This window comes from Anopheles gambiae, chromosome 2 (assembly GCF_943734735.2).
Source record: "Anopheles gambiae chromosome 2, idAnoGambNW_F1_1, whole genome shotgun sequence".
NCBI lineage: Eukaryota > Metazoa > Arthropoda > Insecta > Diptera > Culicidae > Anopheles > Anopheles gambiae.
The window spans coordinates 25,525,289-25,549,691 of NC_064601.1; the positions used below are offsets into that span (position 1 = coordinate 25,525,289).

At 47.5% G+C, this 24,403-nt stretch overlaps 2 protein-coding genes across 2 annotated transcripts in view; one reads left to right on the forward strand and one right to left on the reverse strand.

The window, feature by feature from the left end:
* Positions 1-305: 305 nt before the first annotated feature.
* Positions 306-24,403, forward strand: part of LOC3290670 (venom allergen 5) — a 38,008-nt gene continuing 13,910 nt past the window's right edge. The window contains exons 1-6 of the mRNA XM_061640774.1: positions 306-620; positions 684-830; positions 917-998; positions 1,104-1,254; positions 1,351-1,565; positions 1,638-1,813. Coding sequence (XP_061496758.1) covers positions 357-620; positions 684-830; positions 917-998; positions 1,104-1,254; positions 1,351-1,565; positions 1,638-1,762 — 984 coding nt within the window. The 5' untranslated portion in view covers positions 306-356 and the 3' untranslated portion in view covers positions 1,763-1,813. The remainder of the gene's footprint in view (positions 621-683; positions 831-916; positions 999-1,103; positions 1,255-1,350; positions 1,566-1,637; positions 1,814-24,403) is intronic.
* Positions 6,221-24,020, reverse strand: LOC11175471 (uncharacterized). The gene is made up of 3 exons (XM_061640773.1): positions 23,682-24,020; positions 13,121-13,479; positions 6,221-7,851 (listed from the first exon to the last, which is right to left on the reverse strand). The coding sequence occupies exons 2-3, from the start codon at positions 13,378-13,380 to the stop codon at positions 7,053-7,055; spliced, it is 1,059 nt and encodes a 352-aa protein (XP_061496757.1). The 5' UTR covers positions 13,381-13,479; positions 23,682-24,020; the 3' UTR covers positions 6,221-7,052.

Consider the following 24,403-nt stretch of genomic DNA (forward strand, 5'->3'; position numbering starts at 1 on the left):
CGCCACGACAGTAGAGGATGAGCGAAAACGCATTAGCGATAGCTTGGTACATAAATTTGCAATCGGTACCCGGGTACGGGTACATCAAAGCGAGCGGGCAGCTTGCCGGCTATAAAAGGGCGCTTTATGTGCAATGCTTTTGCGCCCACACAATACCGTGCATGATTAAACATTTATCGTACGACATTTGCTCTCGTGGCAGTGGATCGATTGCGACCGGGTCCACATCAATACTGCCTTATTTATGATGCAGTTCCAGCTGTGGAAGCAATATTAGTAGTAGTAGTAGGCTATGATGTCCTGACGAAGATGTGCGTATATTGTTTTTTTTTGGTTTTGCTTTGGCAATCCTTGTAATGGAGTATAGAGGGGCTGTAGAAATCATTCAAAGCAACCCATGCCATGTCCTTGTGACGTGTGTGGAAACTAAACATAGGAAATATCATTGTGTGCGGGCAGATTGTTTCAGCTTCAGAACGATGAAGATAGTGATTTTAATGGTGCACCTTATTGGCCTCGCCTTCGGTCAGTATCAGTGGACAATATTCGACCAGGAGCACGTGAACCTTTGCAGCGAAAGTTACAGCTGCGGCGGGCGTACTCACACCATGTGTTACAAGGTAAGCGAGGCGGTTCGGTTTAAAGGACAAGGAGATGCTAGCTCAAGGATATCGTTTCTCAAGGCTAACGAAACGCATCCGAGATGCCGCAGGTTCGAACCGATCCGTCTGAGCGAGGCAAGCATCAAGAGCTTCATGATGGGACACAATGGATTGCGGAACAAGGTCGCAACGGATCCCCGGCGGCCGGCGACGGATATGCAGTTTCTGGTACGGACCAAACCTTCTTCACACCTCACCCGGGTCATGTTTAGTCAATGACACAATCGTGCTAACGCCTCTCCCTTTCCCATCAGCACTGGGACCGGGATCTTCAATCCATGGCGGAGCGTTGGGTTCGCCAGTGCATCGTCGGGTACGATGAGTGTGATTTCATCGGCAAGTAACGTTTCATCAGCCCGAGGCTTCAGGGGCTGTTCACCGCGGTAGTTCAATCTTGTCACCCTTTTTGTTTGTTTTTGTTCCCATTCAAAAAAAAAAAAGGTAACCCCTCCTTTCCGATCGGCCAGAACGTTTTCTTCCATCCCAAACCGATACTGCAGCACTGGGAAGCGCTCGCACTCAGTACGTGGTTCGCCGAAAAGGACCGACCGGGCAGCAGCAACCTGTCCGTCGGTCGGCTGCAGAGCGCCGGGTAGGTTAGCCACGTGCCAATTTCTGTATCCCTTTTTTGTGAGATGTCCACGTTTGATCCTTTGAATATTGCATTCCACCTTTTGCGCGGTGTCAGGGTGTCCAACTACACGCAACTCATCTGGGCCCGCACTCAGTTTGTGGGTTGCGGTGCGGCCAGCATGTACGGCGGCCATCTGATCGTCTGCTACTACCATCCCAGGGGCAACGTCATCGGCCAGCCGGTGTACACGGTGGGCCGGCGTGCCTGTACCGGTTGCCCGCAGGAGCGTGCGGCCTGTTCGCACGTGTTCCGAGGGCTTTGTGGAATTGGTAAGTGACTGGTTGCGCTTCGCCCGCGCAAAGACTCGGCTCGGCAACCCAAACTCGCCCAACTCGTTGCAGATGATAAACATTCTGCGGGACAGCGAACGTACGCGCACAACGCATTGCTGCTGCTGATGATGATGATGTTTATTGCCACCGTTTGGAGTACCGGGTCGATCGGCTGGAAGAGCGAAAGGACGTGAGAACAGGCGCACGCGAAAATGGAGGAGCACACAAAGAACGCAAACTGGCTGGTGAGTTAATTAAATGAAGCGAGCAAATTAAAAAACAAACCTCCACCAAACACACACACACACACTGCCACGGAATGAAGTTATAAAAAAGTCATTAAGTTGACACGTTTACAATCTGCAAATCCGCGTGATATGCGTGTGTGTTAGGTGGCGTGCGCGCACGCTCGCGACCAAAACCGCGGCATGGAAATAGCACAGCAGAGGGAGGCGAATGGGCCTGCCCGCTGCTCATTAGCTGCCCGGTTTAGGTGTTTGTTCTCGTGTGGGGTTGCGCGTGAACCGAACGGGGTGAGAAGCGTTTGTGTTTGCCTTTCTATTTGCGCGGGAACTAAGCAGCGTGTGAGAGACACGGTTTGGGAAGATAAAATGGGGTGGTGATAATTAATATGAGCCGATATGTATATTGTAAAACCTGGAGAGTGGTTTAATACGATTTGGTTTCCCCCTAGCTTCTAAGCACACAGTTAAAGCGCCGAACGTTAAATGAATCTCTTAATCATCCGCACTGGTTTGCTGGCAATCATCACCTCCAAAACACGATCACACTGAGCCAGTGGTAGGAGAGTGTGGAAACGAATTTGCCAAACAGTTTGCTGCGTGATGCGTGATTGCGAAATTGGCTCGGAAACTCGACACCCCGACCGCCGGCTTCTTCTGGTCCGTGCTAGTGCACATTCAGAATGCGCCCCGGCAAATGATTTAAAACTTGAACTAATCGCCGATGACAAGTGATCTTGAGTGGTGGTCGGGAGGAGGTAGAAAGATAGATAAATAAAAGCCAAAAAAAGGGGTGGGAGGGGAGACCCCCATTAAACAGCAAGCTGGAGCTGGGGCGCTGGAGGGTTCGTTCGGTAGTGGCTGGCGCATGTTTTATGTTCATTTTAAAGCATCAAGGTGCTTTTGTCTGGTGCTGGGTCGTAAAACGATATCAGCGACAGTGTTGCAGTTAACGGGAGCATTAAAGCCATGCGTTTGGCATACTGGCTGCTGCTGCAACACGCAGACATACACGGTTTCAGGGTGAGCAGGTTGTACATGTGTGTGTTTTTTTATTCTTTATTTTGGCTTTGTTTTTGGTCGGGATTTAGTTTCTGCCTGTAGAGCAGAATGATCCGAGCGCGTTCAGTGTGGCCAGCAGTGTCCGCGTCGCGGCGGTCACGAAAGCAGACACATATGTGTGCAGAAAGCTATAATTATAGTTTCATTAGCATAGCTCTAGACAGACTTACAAAAAAAAAGGACATAGATGAAGCTCATTGTGTTATTTGTTTGGCCGAGGTGCAGCAATGATTACTTTGTGGCTGCTTGCGTTTGTAAGCTTGTTTTTTTTGCTCATTTTCCCTATTTTGGACGTGCAGCAATGGCCATCCTCGGGATCCATCAAGCGAATGCAACGAAGCAAAAGATTAGTGGCGGATCACCGATTGGCCAAAAACTGCTTTTATGGCGTTGGCGAAAAGTGTTGCAAGCCACAACGTTGGCGAAACGTTCATTGCCGGTTACTATCGTCTAGGCAGCGGTGGTTCCTACCGATTGCCCCCGGGGAGGAATGAGGTTTAATGAGGGCTATCAACTTTGAACTGCGAAGGTTTTGTGTGCTGTGCTGTATACCAGGTACACAGTACAACGGCGGGGTACGGGAACTGCAACTTAACGACCAAAATGACGTCTCGCCACCAGACCGTGGAGGGGTTTGGTGATCGATGCACCTTTACGCTGAGTAGGCGGTTGTTTCGGTGGGTGAAGGTACAGACACAGAAGGATGTTTGTGAAATTAGACAACTAGAGCTGTAGGTAATTGCCATTCGGGCGGCCAGGTACCACCAGCCAGGGGTACCGCGTTGCGGAGATCAGCATAGGATTGATGAGCTGTCGAATATTGGCTAGCCGGCTTAGTGGGCTCGATGTTTGGTATATTCACGCACACACACACCGCTCATGGGTACACTCCCATGGGTAAGGCGAGGTCGTCGCCGTCGCCCAGCCCTAAAGCGAGTGCTGCATATTGAAGGCTAATTATGTCTTATTGCTTATTAAGTTTACGGCAGCCCCGGATGGGCAGGGCGGGAAACGGTATGAATTACCAGTGCTCGAAGAAAAACATCCCGTCTGCGTAAATGTAGTTTTTGAGAATTAAATTTCCGCATATCCCGTCTATCTCTCTGTCTCTCTGTCTCTTTCGCTCTTTGGGCAGTACATTTCGGGGGAAGTAATGATCGTTTGTTTATTTCGCTATTGGCCTTCGGCAAATTGTTTTGGTACCATCATCGCCTGTACTGGTCGTCGTCGTCAAAGAGTGGGAAGAAAATGAGCAATCGTCAACAATCGAGCGGTCGTTAAGGCTGCAACGAGTTTTCTTACAGGAAAGTCGATTTACCCCGGTATGTTGTGAACATTGTCGATGGGGGTAGTGGTACTTGATGCAGCCATAAATCAGCCTTCATCACATCGATCGCCACGAACCGCCACGGTTGATGGTGCGGTGCGCTAGACGCAAACGCAATGAGGCGAATTCATTTCGTGCTGGGTGGAACTGTTCTTGGTCGTGGTCATATTTTAAATCCTAGTTTCTGCAACCAAGAAGCGTGTTGCTTGCTCGTGAGCCGTCATTAGACGGGTGAATGGGCTAGACAGATGAATACTGGCACTTTCAACACCCCTCTTCATCCCTCTCGGGATGTTGATGAAGAGCTAAACGATGTATAGTTGTATTTTCGGGAGGATCTAATCTAAATCTCTGGGCATCGTTTGCAATGACGTATTAGCGTATTAGGTGTCTGTACACTGTGCTGTTGGGATTTCTGCACAAACAGTTTATCCGCTCTGGTGCGTCCCGAATACCGATTCCGTAATGTAAATATCCATGCATGCCAGCAGGATCCTGTTGGGTCATTGTTTGTGGAAGCAAATTGCAGGTTCAATGGCAACGCGTTAATCCACGTGGCGGAACGGTGGCAAAGGGCCCTAATCTTCATTGCCCAATACCCAATACTAACCTGATACCTGATCGAGGTTGAGGTTGAGCCTGGCAAAAAAAAGCAAAAGCCCGTTGTTGAGAGTGTGATCTCTATTCAGTGGAAAGAACACACGTACAACCGAACCGAAAAAAAGGTTCTGCTTCCGTCTGCACCACGTCGGATGGCTCGGTTGCGAACCTTTTCCCGTGCTAGGCGCCATCCCGGAGGAAGATCTTCCAAACGCTGGGGCGGCGGCACAACACAAAAGGCAGGTCCGGCATGGAAATCTGTCATTTCTCAACGTATCGATGCCTCGATTCATCGCTTCGGCCATGGGTGGAGTAAGCGAGCTGGTAAGCGCAACGAGCAACCGACCAGCATCCTGACAGAAGAGTGGAGGTGGTGGTGGTGGACTAGACCAGGACAGTTTGGGAATGATCGTTGCGGATTCATCGATCGTGTGACGTCTGAATGGCGCTACGGGCTACACCCATGTGAAGCTCCGTGTGTTTGTGTGTGTGTAAATGTTTGGGTAATATATTATTTTAATTATCACCGTGCAGCGATAGCTCATCGATCGGGTGTAATGGTCGCATCATCTTTCGGGTCCCGTATCATTAGGACTCATAAATACAGCACCGGAGGAGATAGTTTCCCTCGCCCCGGGGTGGTGCTTTTTGGTTCGATTGGACAGCCAAGCCAAGAAGAACAAGAAAAAAACACGTCCCAATGAAACTGCCGAAAGAAGAAAGAAGCGACAAATCGAACCGAACGTAGGGTGGAAGGGATCATAATCGAGCCATATGATTTTGTGGTTACGATGTGGCTTTTTCTTTGGGCCTATTATGTTCATTCTGATACTATTTTTATCTTTTGCGTGGCTCTACGTCGTTAGGTTGCTGCTCGCGTGTTTCGCTGTAGTACTGCAACTGCCATACGGTGGGATTGAGAGGGAGGGGGATTCTGGATGGGTTAAATTCAGCAAAGTCGCATGCAGCCGAGCGAAGATCACCATCTCGTGCCTGCTCGTGCGGGATGTGTAGTAGATTTTTTTGCGAGCTTACTTTTTTGCTCTCCTTTGGCAAATGTTGATTAGCAAGAGAAATCGCAAAGGGACACGAAAGGGAATAGGTAGCAGGGCAGGCCAGGCCTAAAAATGCACCGTTTTGTTTTTGTTGATATAATAAAAGCAAGTTCTTGGAAAGTTGATTGACCTTTCGGGACGTTTGGGCTTTTTGGGATTAGCCTGAGCTGGCTAAGAGTTTGGCTCCACTTCTACAGAATGGTAATAAGAGTGCTGCATCACAAAATGAAGCTATAAACGGGGTATTCCAAGTTGTTTGTTCCTGCCAAAGATCACACGATATTGAAGCTGGACGTTTAAAAAATAAAAATTTTAGCCTTTTTTTCTTACTTCTCCCTCAACGATCAGAACGCTTTAATTATTCACCATTTCTTTGTATGTGCTGTATTAAGCAGACATAATTAAATAAGCGTGTTTCAACACAAATGATCTACTGATTGTTGGAATAGAAAGAAAGAAAGAAAAAAACTGCACCTCCAGCGGCGTGCGATCACTAGTGCTGCAGGCGCGTTCCTGTTTGTGTCGGTTATAATATTTCCGCTATTAAACCATTTTACGACGCACCGACGCCACCGTTTCGGCCACAATCGAACGGGGTCCATTTGCGACAATGTAGTTTATGGTGGCGCACACGCCGCAGCTAATTTGTAGCTCATTTTGGAAGCTTCATTTTGAATGCAGTTTAACCGGGGCGGGAAGCAAATTGGATTTTCGGAATGCCTTCGGAACGTCAGTGATTATGATGCCTCCGAGACGAGCTGGGATGGGCCGCTAATTAGGCAGGGGTACGGCGAGCGGTGCATGGGATTGTCTTTTCAGTTTTTGCTTTGTTTTAAGGGTGTGCCGTTTGTCCAACAGCACGAGCTCCACCAGCTGTTGTACCGGGTGTTTTGAGGATGCGCAATTTTCAGCGTTCAGCTGCTAGGCAGCGACCTAGCGGCGCGAGATCTTGCTTTCACCTGGTGGTGATCATCATCTTTTGGGAACTTTCTAAAATGCGGTTCGATTTCTGGGAAGGTTGAAGAATATACCATAGCAAAAAACAAACTGGGGAGAGTATTTTAAAGCAGTTTGATACGCAGCTGAGCCGTACTGTCTAAACGAGGTTTATTTATTATTCTTACTTTTGAACCGATTAAAGCAATCACCAATCAAATTCGCATCCAACAGTGTCTGGGACGAGTGCCACCCGTCTGGTTCAATACTTTTCCCTGCTGGTAACGATGTCCACGCGAATGATCTGGCGCGTCTTGGGGCTGGGCGTACGGTAGCAGAGCGAACGGTAGCCAGCCGGAATGTCCGGGTTCTGATCGTCTACCGCTTCCGGTGTCACTGCCAGCCGATCGTTCGTAGGGCCCGAGGCGGACTGTCCCCTGCTAGCCTGGCGGTCTCGCTCGTCATGCGAATCCATCCTACCGTCCAGCGGCAGCAGACCCTCGGTGGACGTTTTGCTTTCCGTCCGCTCCATGCTGCTGCATCCTTCGACGTGCTGGAAGCAGGTCGCACTGCCGGTCACCCCCGTCACTAGCGGACTCTCCGTGATCGAGGATGCGGTCGTGCCGAGCAGCTTCTGCTGGTGGCGCTGTATCATCTCGAGCGAAATGTTGGAAATGTTGTCCAACAGTAGCGTCGCGAACGTATCCTCATCATTCTCGGTGATGATGTTGTACCGCTGGCTTCCCTGCTGCTGATCGTGGTCCGCTGCGCCGGCCGGCCCGTCCGCGGCGCGACGATCCTGCAGCTCGAAGCTTTGGATGAATATCTGAGGAATCAGGCCGCTTGCCGGGCCCGCCGTACCGACGACGGTGGGCACGCCAGCACCCGCACATCCCGGTGGGGCTGAGCAGAGCCGGCCGAGATTGCGATACTGCATGCAGAAGTGCGGCAGCTTGTGCCGCTCGGAGCGGGATGCGCTTTTCGGTGCCAGTGTCTCCGTGCCGGGCGGGATGTTCAGATTCACGATCACCAGAGGTGTTTTGGGCCCTTCGGGGAGTTTCCTGCAGCGAGAAGAGGGAAGGTTAGAAGCAGTAGTGGAATGAGAAGAGGCCGGAAGATGATCTTTGGAGCAAATTATAACTTCACGATCTGTATCAAAAAGAGCATGAATGATCTTGATGCAGCAAGAGGGGAAGGGAAGCGGTACGGTACGTTGAGGAGGGAAGAAAAATGTATAAATTAACAGCAGAACGATTCAAGCGGCCGCCTTTCAAGACGTGCCGAGGCGCTTGCGTTTGTGAACTTCTTCCGCTTGCGAATACGGTTTGGGAAACCCCGCCGGAGAATCAAACGCCACACTACGAAGCGCGAAGAAGCGGTCCCGGACGGAGCGTGTGAAAGCTGCCTCCAACTGTGCGGGATGTGAAGGGTGATTTGTGTGTGTGTGTGCTTTTTAGTTTTGTTTTCGGCTTGTTCAATCCGTTGTTCCTGGACTTTTATGAATCAACACACCAGACGCCCCTAACGAGTCAGCAACGGAGGGTGTAACTCGTACCTTGGTTGAGACACGGACCCGTCTTGATTGGGATTTGCGATCCTCGAGAGGGAGAATTTCGCTCACAGGAAAGCAAATGAGATGTTTTGCGAGTAGTAGATGTTGCTCGATGTCTGTATTTCTTGACCCAGGAGCCACAGCCCATTGTCATATTTCGTCACCCATGCTGGTCCACTTTCGACGCCAGCTCATTTCGCGAACCTGGTGGCGAACTCTTTGCAGTTGGAACCACCAACGTCGATCGTCATTTCCCCGTGGGGCTCCCATGGTGTTGGCTACATGACTCACGCCGTGTGATGTTGGGTGTGGAGATCTTTGTATCTTTCGCATGGATTGGAGTGGATTGTAGAACGGAGATACGCAGCAACGTTGATGACAGAAACAATTTACGGCAGGACGAAACCCCAGTCGGCAAAGGAGAAAATAGTCAGCAAAACATAAACACGGAAATTACGCCACCGCGATGTTCGGCAGAGACAGAAGAATGCTATAATATGGGCAGAAATGAGCGAAAACAATGGGGAATACCAGGCGAGAGACATTTTTTGCTGTTGAGTTTGCTGCAACTTCACGGAATGTTTCGAAGAACGAATAACCGAGCGGCAAGGAATGCAATGCTGCATAGTGTGATGGTATCGATGTTTGCAGGTTTTGGGAATGTGGAGGATAGTTTCAAAAATATGGAGCTTGGATATGAGACATTGCCTTATGGAGGTTTCGCTTGACTTATCTAAAGTCAGTCTCTATTCTGTTCTATTTCAACTCGAATTGTTTGTTCCTGTTTCGGCTCGTTTAGAACTCTAATATCTCTTGGCTTTGGTTAGATGCTAGTAATCCTTCTATGATGTTTACGTTTTTTAATGGATTTTTCTCATCCACAAACCATCATGCTTTCGGCAAAACATTTAAACATTGCTCAAAATGTTAATTTTAATGCTTCAAACCCTAAAATTAACCAATGCTCTACTTCCAACACACTTGACACACTTTCGTCCGACTAAGCTAAAGCCGTAACCTAACGAGCGTATGCTAAAATTACCACCGACTGACATTTGTTTTGAGGCTATTACGAGCCAGCTAAGGGTTTTATATGTTTCTCCCCCAATACTACTGCTTCGAGGGGGTTGAGTCCTCGGTTGAAGAAGCGTTACCGAGCGATCCCTTCAGACGGTTCCACCTCCACGAACGCAAAACGCAACACTGCAGGCACGCTAGTAATACGTGTGTTGGTCGTCATCGCCGTTCGTTTTAGCCGTTTATCGCTCGCGGCCGTGATCAACCGTGGACAGCGTGGCGTGTTCGGTTGTTTGGTGGACTTTTTTTTGTGTTCCTCAATTTGTTGTTGTTGTTGTTTTTTTTCTGAGGTTTCTGTTGTACTTTGGGCAAGAATCCTAGCTTCATTAGTTAGCGGACCGTGTGATGCGCCACCGTGGTTCGTGCAGAGAGGGTTTGCAAGGGTTGATGCGCATGCTGACCCGTTCTCGGAACTGAGAATAGGAGGTCCAACGCGAATGTGGAACTGTGGACGTGCTGTGGACTGTGGAAAACAGCCAAATTCAAATGCACAACGGTACACCGGTCCGTTGGAAGTAGAAGCGTAACGCCACACACGCAAAAACAAGTCGCGAAACTGATGAGTGATGCTGCAAGGAATTAAACATCCCCTGCCGACGACCCTCCCAGGGGTGTTTGAGCATAGCGCTGGTTGTGAAACGAAAACGAAATGGGCAAAAAAGCTGAAATAAAAATAAAAACGTAATAACGCAACGCAACCACAACAACCCGTTGGCGTTTGACATACGGGCTCAGCCGGCTAGTCGGACACACACGTTCGCGAATCGCGGCTGTGTGTGTGTGTGGATGGAACAACTGTCCGCCTGTGAGATACACTCCCCTGGTCCCACCACATGCGAGCAAGCGTCAGATCTTATTTACATAAATTTTTAATTATATGAATGCGCTATATTGGCTATCAAATTTTGGGAATCAAACGATGCCGCCACGATGGTTCTGCGATCTTTCGCGACTAGCCGCATGGGAAACAGGGTGTGTGCACACATGCGCGCGTGCGAACGTTAGACCGAGTTATAGATATGTTGCGTTATAGTTCCTTATTTTGTTTCCTCTCTCGCTCTCTACTGCGTGAATATTGTTCTCGCGAACTGGCGCGCCCGTCGCCTGCTGGCGGGGCGTTTGAGTGGTACACCCTTATCGTCCTAGACCACGGCACTTCGGGGATGGACCAGAGAATGCTCAGCCAGACGGCGGCGGCTCCGCTTTGGTTAAATGGTACGTTTGCTTGATTTTATTATTTTCCATCGCGAGACAGTGCAAGAGCCGTTTTCCAGAAATCTACGCTCCCCCTGACACTGATCGTCCGTTGTCGGCAGGATGGCGAGACGAAGGGTGTACAGTGTACAGGGAGAAGACACGGGAAGATGGGCGAGAAATAAAAGACACCACCCTTTTATTTGGCCCCGTTTGATTTAGTGCCCGAAATAGATTTGTAGTCCCGCAAAGAGCGCATTATGATCGGCGAGGGCTAATAAATTGCAGGAAATGAAGCGAAATTGGATAATATACGTACAAAAACACATGCACAGCAAAGGGAGGGTGGGTAGGGTGGGCGTGAAACCCCCGAGAAGGCCCGAAATCAAAGGCCGTAACATTGCTGGTCGCGAAATGATATGGCACCGGTTAGAAGATTTGCCTTCGCGCCGGTGCATAGATCCGATATCTCTCCGGGAAGTGTCGGAGGAGTCGGAGGACGTGAAAGGGGGATAGTTCCGTGGGTTCCTATCAATTTTATGCTCGATCCTAATTAAAGCTCATCGCGTGTGGTTGGTTTGGTTTTGGTGTGCGCGGGTGGTGGCGGGAAAGAAAAGGGGAAGTTTGGGGTGGAATCGCTCATTTCGCAAACTTCCAATATCTCCTATTTTTTGCTGCGGTCCGAATGGCGCATTTCGCGAATGTACTTCATCTGCTGGAATGGTGATCGGTCGGGACAGGTATCGGGGATTGGCGAGGACATGCTAGGAAAGGTAGACAATAGCGTTTATGTTTATGATTGACATGATGTTCGGTCTTCGGTCTGTTTTTGTAAGCCGAGTTTAGCAGATCAATTTAATCAGCAACTCGCGTGACAGTGAATGGTTTACGATGTGGTCTAGAGGAGGTCTTTAGTGATCGTCGCATCCTAATCAACCATAGTGTTGTGTGTAATAAATGGAACATAGTTTTCTGCGTAAATGAGAATGGTTAGACAGCTTTTAAATAAATGTTTACATGATTTACGATTGTCTGCATAGAGAAATCAATGGGACGTTATTAAATCTTAATACTCAATGTCTAGACAAGCAATAGAAATAGCGAAGATGTATATTTAGGTTAAAATTTATGAAGTTGTTTCATCAATCAAATAAGGGTCAGCAAATATTAAGAAATAGGAGCTTTTTGTTTTCGCAAGTTCAAAGATTTCAAGTATTTCGACAAACATATGTGGTCTATCGCTTCATCTCCTTCAAAATCCGTCGTCTGCAATAGTTATCTCTCATCATCTTTGCAAAGGAATAGACAAACCCCTGCTTTTGTAGATGAAAAAGCATAAGGAAGCATGCTTTCGAGCTAAATTTTGTTTATGCGAAATGATTTTCGCTAGGTCTAGGTCCACCATTCGTGTAAGAAATTTCATAAATTAAATCATTTCTTATCTGCACCGACCCGTACCAATCTTCCCCGAACCAGAAGGTCACGTTACTTTCCTTCCGTGATGGTGTTCCTACATTCATCGCCAGCCTGCAGCACGACATCCATCTTGCTCTTGTTACCGTTGCATCACACACTAGTGCTTCGTTTGCTTTGCCGTTCTCCTCCTGGTGCGATTCGTGCTGTTTCGCTCCTCGAAGATCTTGTGCCCTGTAGCCCACCGGAGACAAACTCACACTCCATTTTTACATTTTGCAGAACGCACGATAGAAATCTAATCTAATTAATTTAAAGCCCTGTGCGGGATGATTGGTGCAGCCACCAACAGTGCGCACTCGGGCAGCCCTGGGAGGCTGTGAGAGTGGTCATAAATTCTGCCAGTTGGTGTGCCATAAACCGATTAGCATAATAATGATAAGTCGGAGGCTTTAGGTTTGTAGGCAAGCCGAACAGATAGACCCGGTGGTCAGCGGTAGTGACGTAAAGTTTGAATTTCTTTGTTTTTTTTTTTTACATCCTAAGCAGAAACAGCTGCCAGAGAAAAGCTCGTACGGTACACAGTGCTCTGCTCTTATTACTTTATTGTTTTGAGGTCGTTGTCGAATGTGTGGCAGGCAATGGTATGATTTCTTAGGTGCTCTAATCCATGAAACGTGCTATAATGCAAGACATTATACAGAGCGTGCGTGCGACCAGGGACAATAGAGGTCTCTGGAGTCGTACGCAGTGAAATGAGATAAATTATCAAAACATGTCCCTTCGATCGAGGCCTTGTCACCTCGATCTCGTTGGTTGACACATTTGGGTTCTCTCCTATCCGACGGATGTGGTTGCAAAACTTGTTGCCAAACACTATGTACCAAAATTGAAAAAAGGGAACCTAACACTGAGAAACTGAGAGGAACTAATAATGACGCTTTTGAAGGATCACATGCACAGGCAGGTGGTGCAGGTAGGAAAAGGATCAGGGAGATTAGGTGAGCATTGCAAAAAGTTGCCCAAAAACACACAGGAAAGCAAGCAAAAATAATTGCAGTATCGATGGATGAGCAAAGAAACAAAGCATCTACCTCCCACGTGGTGAAAACGGTTGTCCCTCGCAGGTTGTCCCGGCATCGTCTCCCGTTGGAATGGTGATGGTTGGGTGCGGTGTACTGCTAGCGTCGTTGGTCGTCGTTGCGGTGGTGTTGGTGCTGTGGTTGCTATTGCTTGTGGCAGTGTCTAGGTTCATCAGTTTCCGTGCTGTACAGGGCCGTACGATCGGTCCTTCCAGCGGTTCTCTGGGCGGTTGAAGATGGCGCTCAGTCAAACGCATGCGACGGCACAACATTGTCAGCAAGTCAAGCCCGAAAATCTCCAATGTCTCAGATGTCGGTAGTGTCTTAGCAGCGCTGGACAAAAGGGGAAACTGAAGGTGGGGAAAAAAAACCTGTCACGAAGAGAAATGAAAATTGACAGATTAAACTGTGGAGGGTGTGCTGAAGGGTAGCGGGATGTGTAACATCATAATCGACACAATCGCAAAACGTCGCTGACACTGGACACCACCGGTCTGGAAGGACACCAGGCATACGGCCCACCGGCATGTACCGGTGCGACCAAACACACAGAGCGAACCGGTAACGCGAACGAACCGGGAGAGCTGGTGCGTAACAGAATCAGCCGTCGCACACAACGTCGCGACTCACCGCGTTGATGATGGTCCAAGCGGCACGGCAAAACTCCGGAGGTCTATTGGAGTTGTTGCTCCAGATTTGCTCCGCCGTCAATCAATCAATAGGCGGACAAATTTAAAGTTCATCTGCCTCGCGCGGTTTGCGTGCGCGGCCGGGGGGGTGGGGTTGTGGCGTGCCGGCCGAGGCAGCAGTGCGTGTGGTACACGTCCATTCGTCCACCGCACGGGCGACGGAGTGTTTTTGGGGGTCGCGTTACTTCCCAGTACGCGAACAGCTTGAGATTGAAATCAAACTCCCGGCTGGATTCGGGAAAGCTTCTGCTATGGTGGGGGTAGTCGGTGGCAGTAGCGGACCGAAAGTAGCTATGAGACGGTGGCAATAAGTCTCCTCTGAGTTGCGATCCAGTTGCCGTGGAAGCGGCTCAGACCACAAACTGGGTGATAGAGTTTTGGGCTCGTTAATCGGTCAGCTAGCATATAATTAGCTGACGTGTTTGTGCTGTCTTAAGTTGTTTCGCAAGATCTATGGAGTAGGCCACCAGGGAAAGAAGATAAATGTCACTTCTTGTAGGAATCATTAAGCTTTGGAAGCTTGCAAAGTTTCTGCGTTTTTGTTTAAACTCAAGAAAAGCTTGAAATAAGAAATCGCTGAATAAAAACACACACACACGAGCTGCTACACATCCATACCGTTCTAAGCTCGAGGCGTTGATTCATATGCTGATCGCGTTCAGTTGACAGCGTTCGAGCCAGAAGAAGGCCGTGAAACAAACGCAAACACGGACGAGGATTTCCCTGACCAACATCACTCGGTGCAGTTTTGCTGGAGTTGCTGGAGCTCTCCGTTTCGTCGTATATTTCCTTGTGTCGTGTGTGTGTTTTTTCGGCCTCTTCCTACTTTTTGGACAACCGCTTTTAGACTAATGTAACTCCCGAAGCTGCTGCCGTGCTGGTGGCGTGTCGGTGCGGAATATAAATTATCAATGATATCAGATTACACATTCATTGTGCTCGCCATATCCCTTGGTGCGTGTGTGTATCTATGTGTGTGTAGCCCGTTCGCATCTAATGTCGCTTTTCGGTGCTTTCGCTCTGTGCGTTCTCTTTTGCTCTTGCTAAAGCGCTTGGCTCGGTTGTTTGGATTTTCTTTAAATCCTTCTGCTGCTGCTGCTGTCTGGTGTATCTGTACGCTGCCGGTCGATTAAATCCAAGCTGTTTAATGCCGACGCACAAGATATGGAGCAGCATTCGTTGGGAGAGGAAGCAGCAGCAGCAGCAGCAGCAGCATGTTTCCCGCAAAGAAGCAAAGCGAGAGCCACCTCGCACCCATTATCGCGGCGCAGACTATCTTAATCTACTGCTACAAGGCGTGCTTGATCGTGTGTAAAATAAAACGATACGACGCTGGCGAGGAAGACTCTGCGTTGGAGAACGTAGCCGGCCCGTCGTTCGTCCATGGCTCGGTTCGGTTCAATATGCTACCAGTTGCTACCATTGCAGTGTGTTACCGGCCGGACGATGGTGACATTTATGGTGACCGTGTCATGCGAGCCCCAAGGGAGATGGGGAGCGAGCGAAAGCACGGACTCGCGATGTACGGGCTTTGGTGTTGATGTTGTTGTTTTTTTTTTTCTACGATCTCGCCAGGGAAGTCGATGGATAAGCCGAGGAGGATCAAATTAACTTGTACTACGCTGTGGAAAGGTTGAATTATTGGCTTGGATTGGAGGAGATCCCAGGCACTCTTCACTCTCCGCTGGAGGCCTAGATAGGCTGCAGAGGGCTCTTGGAACGGAAAGTTATCGACATTGGGTGGTTCTATATCACTGGCAAGCTTCGAGATCGAAAGCTAGATGGAGATTTGTGTGATTGCATCGGAATTAGAAACTGTTGACAGAAAGAAAGTGAGAGCACACGATTTGTAGGCTCAGCTCGCTTCTTCGCTGTTTTGGGAGTGTGTTGGGACGATGTAGGGTTTCAATGTACCGAACATTGATTCCTCAAAGGATCAAACCTGAAAGTCCTTAAAGTCATTTTCAAAGTCCACTGTCCATTACACCGTACCAGAATATCCTCATTTTCAACTTCCAAAATCTGTAGAATACATTTGAGAAAGTACGTACACTAGTTGTATGTCCAGCACATTCTTTGTCCACTCTGGAAGCTGAAACAGTAATGAAACCAAGGCCCCGGCCGAGCCCAAAGCCTGGCGTCTAATTCCCGCTGCGCTACGGTTGAGTTGAGTTCTATGAAAAGCCTGGACATCGAGTGCTCAGAATAAAGAGACAGACAGGGAAAGGAGGGAAAAAACAGCCCAGCAAAGCATGAAGCGAAGGATACTATTGAAGTCGACCGCCAGCCAGCCTAGCCCAGTCTAGCAGGCTTCGCGTGATGTAAAAAGGAAACAATGTTAAAAGTTGATCTGCTTTCCCGGAACGCTTGCCCGGTGCGGATGGTAATGCGGTGCTTCCCGCGGGGAGAAGGAGACAGACGGTTGCTTTTAAAGTATTTCGCATTCGATTATGTTCGGCTCTCGGGTTTCGATTTGCAAGTGGCTCGTATTTGTTTGAAGGACCTGCGTTGAAATCGCATTACGCTAATGGAGTGCTAAATGTACCAAATTGCGACGCTATCATTTCATATCCTTTTTTTTCGTTTCTCACTCTTTCTCTCTCACACACACCGTCTCTCTCGGCTGAATTAGTTCCTCTTGAAATGAAAGAAATTGAGTAAAGTAATCGAAATCAAGTCTTTGATCATTTTGTGAATTACACAATTCCCCCGCCTCGCTTACGTCCTCTCCGCACTGCTTTTGTATGCTGTCTAGGTGCATAGTATCTTCTATCCCTTTTGTTTTCTTTCTCTCTCTCTAGAACCTCACCTGGCGTGTTAAGGCGTACGCGGGGACTCGATTGCGATGATAGCAGAGAATACGAACCCCGCAGGCGACTTTCTGACATTTCTGACAGCATAAATCGTGCTGCGTGGTGGATAGATAATGTGCGGGGGCTTATTAAACATGTCTCACTCGCTCTCCTTCTCCGTCCAGCGCTGCCCTAAAGCTACGTTTGGATTAGGTTTCTCATCAATCTGTCACTTGGCTTAATCTATGGGAGCTTTCTCCCTGGCGTTATTATGTTGAAGTGGTACAGAGTGAGCACCCTTCGTTCGGTAGAGCAATTTATTATGCCCCTCTGAACGGGGTAATTAAAAATATCCTTTTCCTTTCTTTTTTTTCAATCGAAATCCACCCGCTTATCGCTCATGCATGCAGAAGGGATTTTTTTTCTCTCTCAAGATGTAAGGAAGGATTGCAATGGGACGCTAGAGCGGTGTGGAATTTTACCAAAAATAGAGCCAAACAAGGCTGCACAAAAAAAAGAATTAGCAAATGATTTTGTTGGACAGACGAGATCGTAAAGATGAGATCGGTTTCGGGTAAAATAAGAAAACACCCGTTCGCAGTGAAGGAGCAGTGCGATAGTTAAGGATTTAGTACATTCCACAGTTTTGCCCATTATCCTGTCGTGTCAATTCATCTCCATCTCGGCAAATGACAAGAGCACTCGGCACAGACGCTGGCGTGCAGAACACATCCATTTCTTTTTTTTTTTTTATCCGCCCAAAATCCGAAGTGCTTCCCATGGTTCTCATGTTTTTCCTCATTTCGTGCTTTTTTTTCGATTCCTTTTTAAAAATGCCATTCCTTTCCTCCTATGCGTCTATGCGCGAGATACTCTCTGATCTATGATTGTTTCGTGTTTCTTCCTGCGCACTCACACGCACGCACACACACACTAGAGAGGCACTTTAAGCAGTTTCTTGTACTGCCTTTCCTGTCGAATCCTGTGCTATGCGCTGTGCTAATGTGTTTCGTTCCTTTCCATCCTCTTTTTACGATTATTCGCATTTATCTCGATTTTTGCTGCGTGTTTAATCTTCGTCCCTCTCTGGTCGGTGTGTTTCACCGCTTCATCATTTTTCTTCAACTGTACACGATTTTTCCAGCGCTCCAGCGTTTGGATATTATTCGTTCGCTTGTGTGCGTTCGTTTGATTTTCTGCTGCACCGTTTGTGTTAGTGCTTCGTTTGTCCTTTGCCGATTTTGCTTTGTGTTTTTTTTTATTTATGTTCAGCCAGCTTTTATGACGGCACCGGTGCTGCACGTGTGTTCGTCCTGCCATTGGAAAAGATGCTATTGCCAGGACCAACAACAACAACAACAGTAAAACGAAGAAGGATCACGCAGAGGATCAGATTCCATCGGGGTGGGAAGGGGAAGAGTAACGAGAAGCAACAGGGACGAAAGATAGATAAGCGGACGAAGCGAAGTGGAGAAGCGAATGCGTAAAACACATTGCAAAGCGAAGCTTATTTGTGCTGTGTGGCTGAGCGTGTGTGTGTGTGTATAGGGGACACAAAAGCTTGAAAGTTGTGGGTGTGTTGTTCGGTAAAGTGCTGATTTTCATCAGGCAGCACAAGGACACATGGAGGAAGACCAGAAAAAAGGAGGACAAGCGAAAAGGGAGCTGGAGCGGGGACTGGCGAGACGAAACACGTGGGAGGTAAAGGAAATGGGAAGAGAACAAAGGGCAAAAAATAATAAATATAATTTTCTACTTCTTACTGCCTGCGTCCTGTCACCGTGGCTGGTTTTAAGCCCTATTGTGTGCGCAGTGTGTCCGAAAAAGCACCAAACGCATAATGTGATTTTATAAACGCTTATCTAACGCGTCGGAAGAACAAGCAAACCGGGCGTAATGCTGATGTGGAAAGAAGCAGAGATAAAAGTGATAAAAGAAACGCATCGAAAGTGTACAACATACAGCGCAAAGAGCGAAACAAGGAAGCGTTTGCTGGTATGTGTTGTGATTTTAGACAAGCGGTTGACGACGGCTGCTGGCGCGAGCGTTTTACCATATTTGAAGCATAAATTTGAAACACGCTGTACACCATCGAATTGTAGAAGAGAAGTGATCATTTTCATATTTTGCTAGTAAATTTTCGAATCTTGCACATCCACCGGGATTACAGCGCTCCGTAAAGCTCTTCCACAAAATTCAACCATGCAAGTCATTAAGATTGTTATTCCGAATCATAAATTTGTGCTCTCACAGCTTGCAGCAGCACTGTTGTTTGCGTCGCATTTATCTTTTAGTTTCCCGTTTCTCCCGTGCAGCGCTACTCATGCTTCTAGGACAAACAAAAAATGAAAGAAAGAAAATAATAATGTGCTATTGCAACGAATCCATTCGCCTGGCGGCAATGGGTAGCGGCAGCTGGGAATGGGCAAAATTCTCGGAAAAGCAACACATTGTTGATGGCCCACTGGAATGGGATGGAATGAGAAAACAGAAATGGTTATAGTCTACAGTCTAGCAACAATCTACAGAAAATGTTCAATCTTCTATGCTCTTTCTCTCTTGTTCTATCTCTCTCGACTGTATGTGTGCTGCACACACACGCACACACACATGGTGAACATGAGGCTCAGTGGTGTTGGCAGTGGTGTCGCTGCACAAAAGAAGAAGACCACGAAAGCAATTAAAAAAGAACGAAAGAAAGAAACGCTCATGAAATAGAGCAAACGAACGGTGATTATTAAAATGGAAGAGAAGCGATCATGAAATGACATCAGAAGGAAAGTAAAAAAAACGCAGATAAATTAATGAACGAAAGAGAGCAAAGGATGAGGACAGCAGCAAATATTGGCAGGAACAAACACAGGAGAAAGCTTTAATTTTTTTACAGTGCTTTAGAAAGTAGAAAACTGACATTTGATATATGAGTGTGGAGTGAAGCAAATGTGAGAGAAATATCCTGGAAAGCCGTAACGGATTTATTTCCACTGCTGTGTGCACGAATGTGTGTGTGTAAAATATGAGCAGAAATAATTGCAACAAATGCTGCAAAATTTAAACTCTGTTTTCAAACCATTTCACAAAGAAAGGTCGCATTTAAGAGAACATTGATTGCAAAACTGATGGCTGAGGTCTCGCTGATGCTCGATGAACGATGAGCTACCGTATGCGTCCTGTGACGTTGTTTGCATAGGACCCCGTGTTTCCCCCGATGTTTGCTTCAATCCATCCGAGCTACACAATTTAGCAAATCGAATCGAAACCCGACCAATGGATAGGGCAGGATGTGCTTGAAAAAGGATCGAATCCATCAGAGCGCATGAATGAAGCGCACATACGGCGAGCAAACAAAGCAGATTCGCCTACTAGAGCCGAGAAATAGAAAAGCAGCAGCAGAATAGCGGCAAAACAACAGAATGCCGATTTTTTTTGGATGGGAAAAACTTTCTCACGGTTCTGTTTTTTTTTTTTTGCTGCTACGGCAGGATAGAAAAGTCATTTCATTTCGACAGTTGTTGTTGCTGTTGTTGATTTTGTATTTTGTTTTCTGCACCCAGCTCTCAATCACTCGATGCAGGTGCTCTGGACAATGGCAAAGCGACAACAGCATCCGATGCACTTGAGGCGGTGCAGCCGATCTGCTGTGTGCGGTTTGTTCTGGCCCTGCGTTCGGTCGATGTGTCACACATTCTGTGAGGGATCGCTTCATGCGGGGCGAGACACGGGCAGGATACTGATGAAGGTGTGGTAAAGTTTATGGCAATTTTCCTTGCCAACCGTTGCCTTGATTGATGAGGTGGTATTGTTTTTGGGAGGGAGGATAAATGCTACACAGCGGATGGAAAGCGAAAAGATGGGTGTATTTTGTTATTTTTGTATTATACTGCTTTTAGTTTGAACAGTTTGTAAAACAACGATAAATTTATAATTACATTCGCACAACAGCCAGCTAGTTTAATCGGATTGGTTATGATAAAATGTACAAGTAAAATTGTCTTAAAGTATGCATCTTTCAGTACACATTCATCTAACTTCCAACATTTAGAGTACAAAAATCGTTAATGTTATGCATTGAAAGAAATTATTGTTATTACTAATCAAATGAGCGCACTTTAATTTATAGCATCATGTTATAAGAGGGGTTTCTACATGGGAACTAAAATTCTAACATAAAAAATAATTACTTGTGTCATTTATGTAAGCGATAAATTAAACGAAACCATCCCAACAGGCAGGCAAGTCCGTAAATTATCCCACGTTCATCTTACACGCACCATAACTCAATGAGCAAACAATAATAGCCAATTGAGCAGCATAAAAGTCAATTAGCAGGAACCTGGGTCATGATTTTGCATGACAAGATGCACCCATCGAGGACGGATACCGAGCATTTTTTCCACGGCCGTGGCGAATTAGTATGAAAGGAGCTTCTTTCGTCGTTCGGTACATTCCATACCAGAATCAGACCAACCATTCTAGAAGACAACACTGAAAGGCATTTTTTCTCTCCTGTACCATAGCTGGAAAAGCCTAACAGAGGACACCTGTATTCGTGTATTCGGTGGGGGAATTGAGCAAATGTTTCCTTTCCCTCCTTTCGAGACAAACATGCTTTTGATGCAGGCAACGTTCTAATCGTCGTACTTATGCCTGCCATGCTAACGTCTAAAGGCGCTTTTCGTCTCTTTTCGTCGCTGCTCGATTCGACATCGACTCAAACTCCCATAGCGCACCGCGTGTAAGCGCCCTGATCCGGTTTGGAATTGTTGCTGCATCATCATCTTCTCCACATCATCGATATACACGGTACCGTCGTTCCCTTCCCGGAGACGTGTTCGAGTACGAGTCTATTATGCGAACCAGGTAATGTTATCCCACCGGAAGCGAAGCGAACATAAACGGGGATAGTCCCTTAGTTCGCGGGCGTCCTTTTCCACTGCTGCAGCACTTCGAACGAGCCTGGGTATCGTTCGGGGCGTTCCGGGCCGGGAAGGTGTGAAAAGTTTACCGTTACCACCACTCCTGGGCAGTGCCTGGCTCCACGCTTCCCACTTTGGCAGTGTGCCGTGCGACGATACGAGGTAGCAACAGGAATTATTCCTTCAAATATTCATTTCCGTGTCGTGCGCAACGGGCTTCAGGTGGGAAATAAAAATCACTGTTACCTTAAACGGGCTCAAACGATTGCTCCTCTTGTGAGTGTGTGTGTGTGTGTGAGCACTCAGGGAGTTGTTATTAGTCGGAAGGTAAAGAAAGCAATCTTACGGAAGGTAACACTGGTCGCGCGGTGCTCGAGAGGTGGGTCTGGTTGGGTTTTTTTTTGTTCGTCCTCTTTCTTCTGGATCATTTCTGCCAAGGGGAAAGCAGGTCCCGATTGTGATTTGTTCGCGTTCTAAAGGGATTAAATATCACTTCGTTTTGGGACGCCCTACCCGTACGTGTCGCGTGTGCCCGATATTTGCTCACTTTTGGGCTATGGATCGAGAATTGGTTGCGGGCAGCACTGGAATGAGGGGTGAGTGAGGAATTTTTGTGCGAACTTTCAAGAAGGGAGCCGATGGAATTCGTACCAATATTTCCGAGAGCAAATTTTTCTACACATTTTGTTTCGAGGAAAACGTTTTAGGGGTGTATGCTGCGGGCTGAAAAATGGCTCAGCAATGAAATATTTTTGTGTCTTAATTTCGAGCATATTGTTGTGGGAAATATTTTGCACCGTTTTACAAACATAAGGCCATACACGCATTTTGAATAACTATAAAACTTAATTTTTATTTGAAATTTCTATAAAAAAGGCAATCAAGATGGTAAAAATTGTTTTTTTGTAATGCAAATTGCATACTTTGAGGCGGAACGCTGCAATACATTACACAGAGAGTTCAAGGACATTCATCCTAAATTTATGCAAATTTTAATTAAGTAAACAACTAAAGCATCTTACAAGATTGTGTTGAATTTAAAGTATTTTCAATCACTCAACTTCAAACTCAACATCGAACTGTGGCTATCCACAGTAATAAGTTGCACATTTTGCTAGCCGCTTCGCCCACCCGCTAGAAACGTCTCAATAATGTCGTTACTTTATTCGTATGCTAACACACAGAGCCACCGAACAGACCGAATACACAATCAGCCACCTCCCCGGCTGCTCAGCGCAAAGTAAAGCAAAGTCTGAAGTTCGACCGACCGGGGCCCCCCGGTCGTCTTACCCAAAATCCAAAGCAGCTCCCGTCTCGGTTGGCGTTCACTTCATTAATATTTGATCATAATTATGGACGAAGCTTTTAAGATTCAATTCGGTTGATTATTTTTCATCCATCGCGCGTACTACGGTGCTGCTGCGGTGCGATTGGCGAATTGCCGTTCGAACTCCGCGGCAGCCAACAGCAGCAGCAGCAGCAGCAGCCTATCAGTATCGTTGACCACCGATAGTAGAGCGGAGAACAGTAGGACGGGCCAGAAAGAAGGGAGAAACGATTTGGAAAACAATTTATCCACCTCCACAGTTTGCGCGCGGTCCGCGGCGTGTAGTCTATTCGGGACGTTGCAGGAGCGTTCCAGCGTGCTTGCAGAGCTAAGGGCAGCATACTTGCTGTGCCGAAACTGTTGCTTTCTTCGCCCGTTTCTTCAAAGGCAAAATGGCCTGAGAGCGGGGAGGGATTGATTAAAAATTTACCTTATAATTTGCGTTACGAGACCAATGACTTTGCTGGTGGAATTCAAGGATTTCCCCAGTCGCCACGTGTAATGCAAAACCATTGGCTGGTGGGCTAATTCTTTCGCCACTTTCTTTGTTTTTGGGATGGGATGGTTTAGCATTATTTTGTTCCGTTTATGGTTTTTGGTATTTTCTCCCCATTGGTGGTTAATTTGAAACGACTCGCAAAGCATCTTGAAGAAAGCAGATAATTAAATCTCATGGTATCAATTTGCTGCTGATGATCCTGCCGCTGGTGAACCGATGGAGAATGAAGACATTAAACGCTCCCAAGAGACAATTACGTCTTCTCCTAATCCGAAAGAAAGGAATCCGAACAATACTACACCACTTCAACCACCGGCGTTACCACAGCGAGGATGGTTTCGATTACTTGCCTTGTGAGTGTTTTCACCAACTCAAACTCGGGAATCAAAGGGTGCAAAGTTGCGAAACGCGCATTTTCCACCGAGCGTACGAAGCAGGCACAGCTCACTCGTTTACCCAAAAATCAACACCAAACTCGACTGCACTTCACAACCAGCACACAGCACAAACACAGCACGGCCACACGGTGCCAAAAACGCGCGCCCTCCCACTCAGTATCGAAGCTCGGTGCCGGGGCCGTAGCGCACGGTTCCGGTGGCGGATCATAACTGTGCAGTCGCGCCGATTGGGCTTATGGTTTTATGGCTCTAAATGGTGTTATTCTCGACAGCCACTTTGCCACCCAGTGGATGGGAGGGGAGTAGGGAGTAGGGGGGTGGGCGCCGAACGATAAAGTTATTTTCACGCTGATTTCCGCGAGTTTTCACCTCGCAGGTTTCGCTTTCCCTCGCGCCAGCACCGTTGTCGTCGTCCTGACTTTCGCTTGCAAAACAATCGGTTCAATTCACCCTACTTATTGGCCCTGCGGGGGTTGTGCCCGTTGTGTTTTGGCACACGCGGTTCACACGGTTGGAAGTGGAAGGGGGTGCAGGCGAGGTTGTACGATGACGCCCATGGCAACGGGTGACGCACGCGACTGGTACAACACTGGTGCGCTTGGGGGAAGATTGTTGGGAAATTATCCTTTCATGCATAATCAATTGACGTGGGGTGAATGTGATTGTGGAGGGGG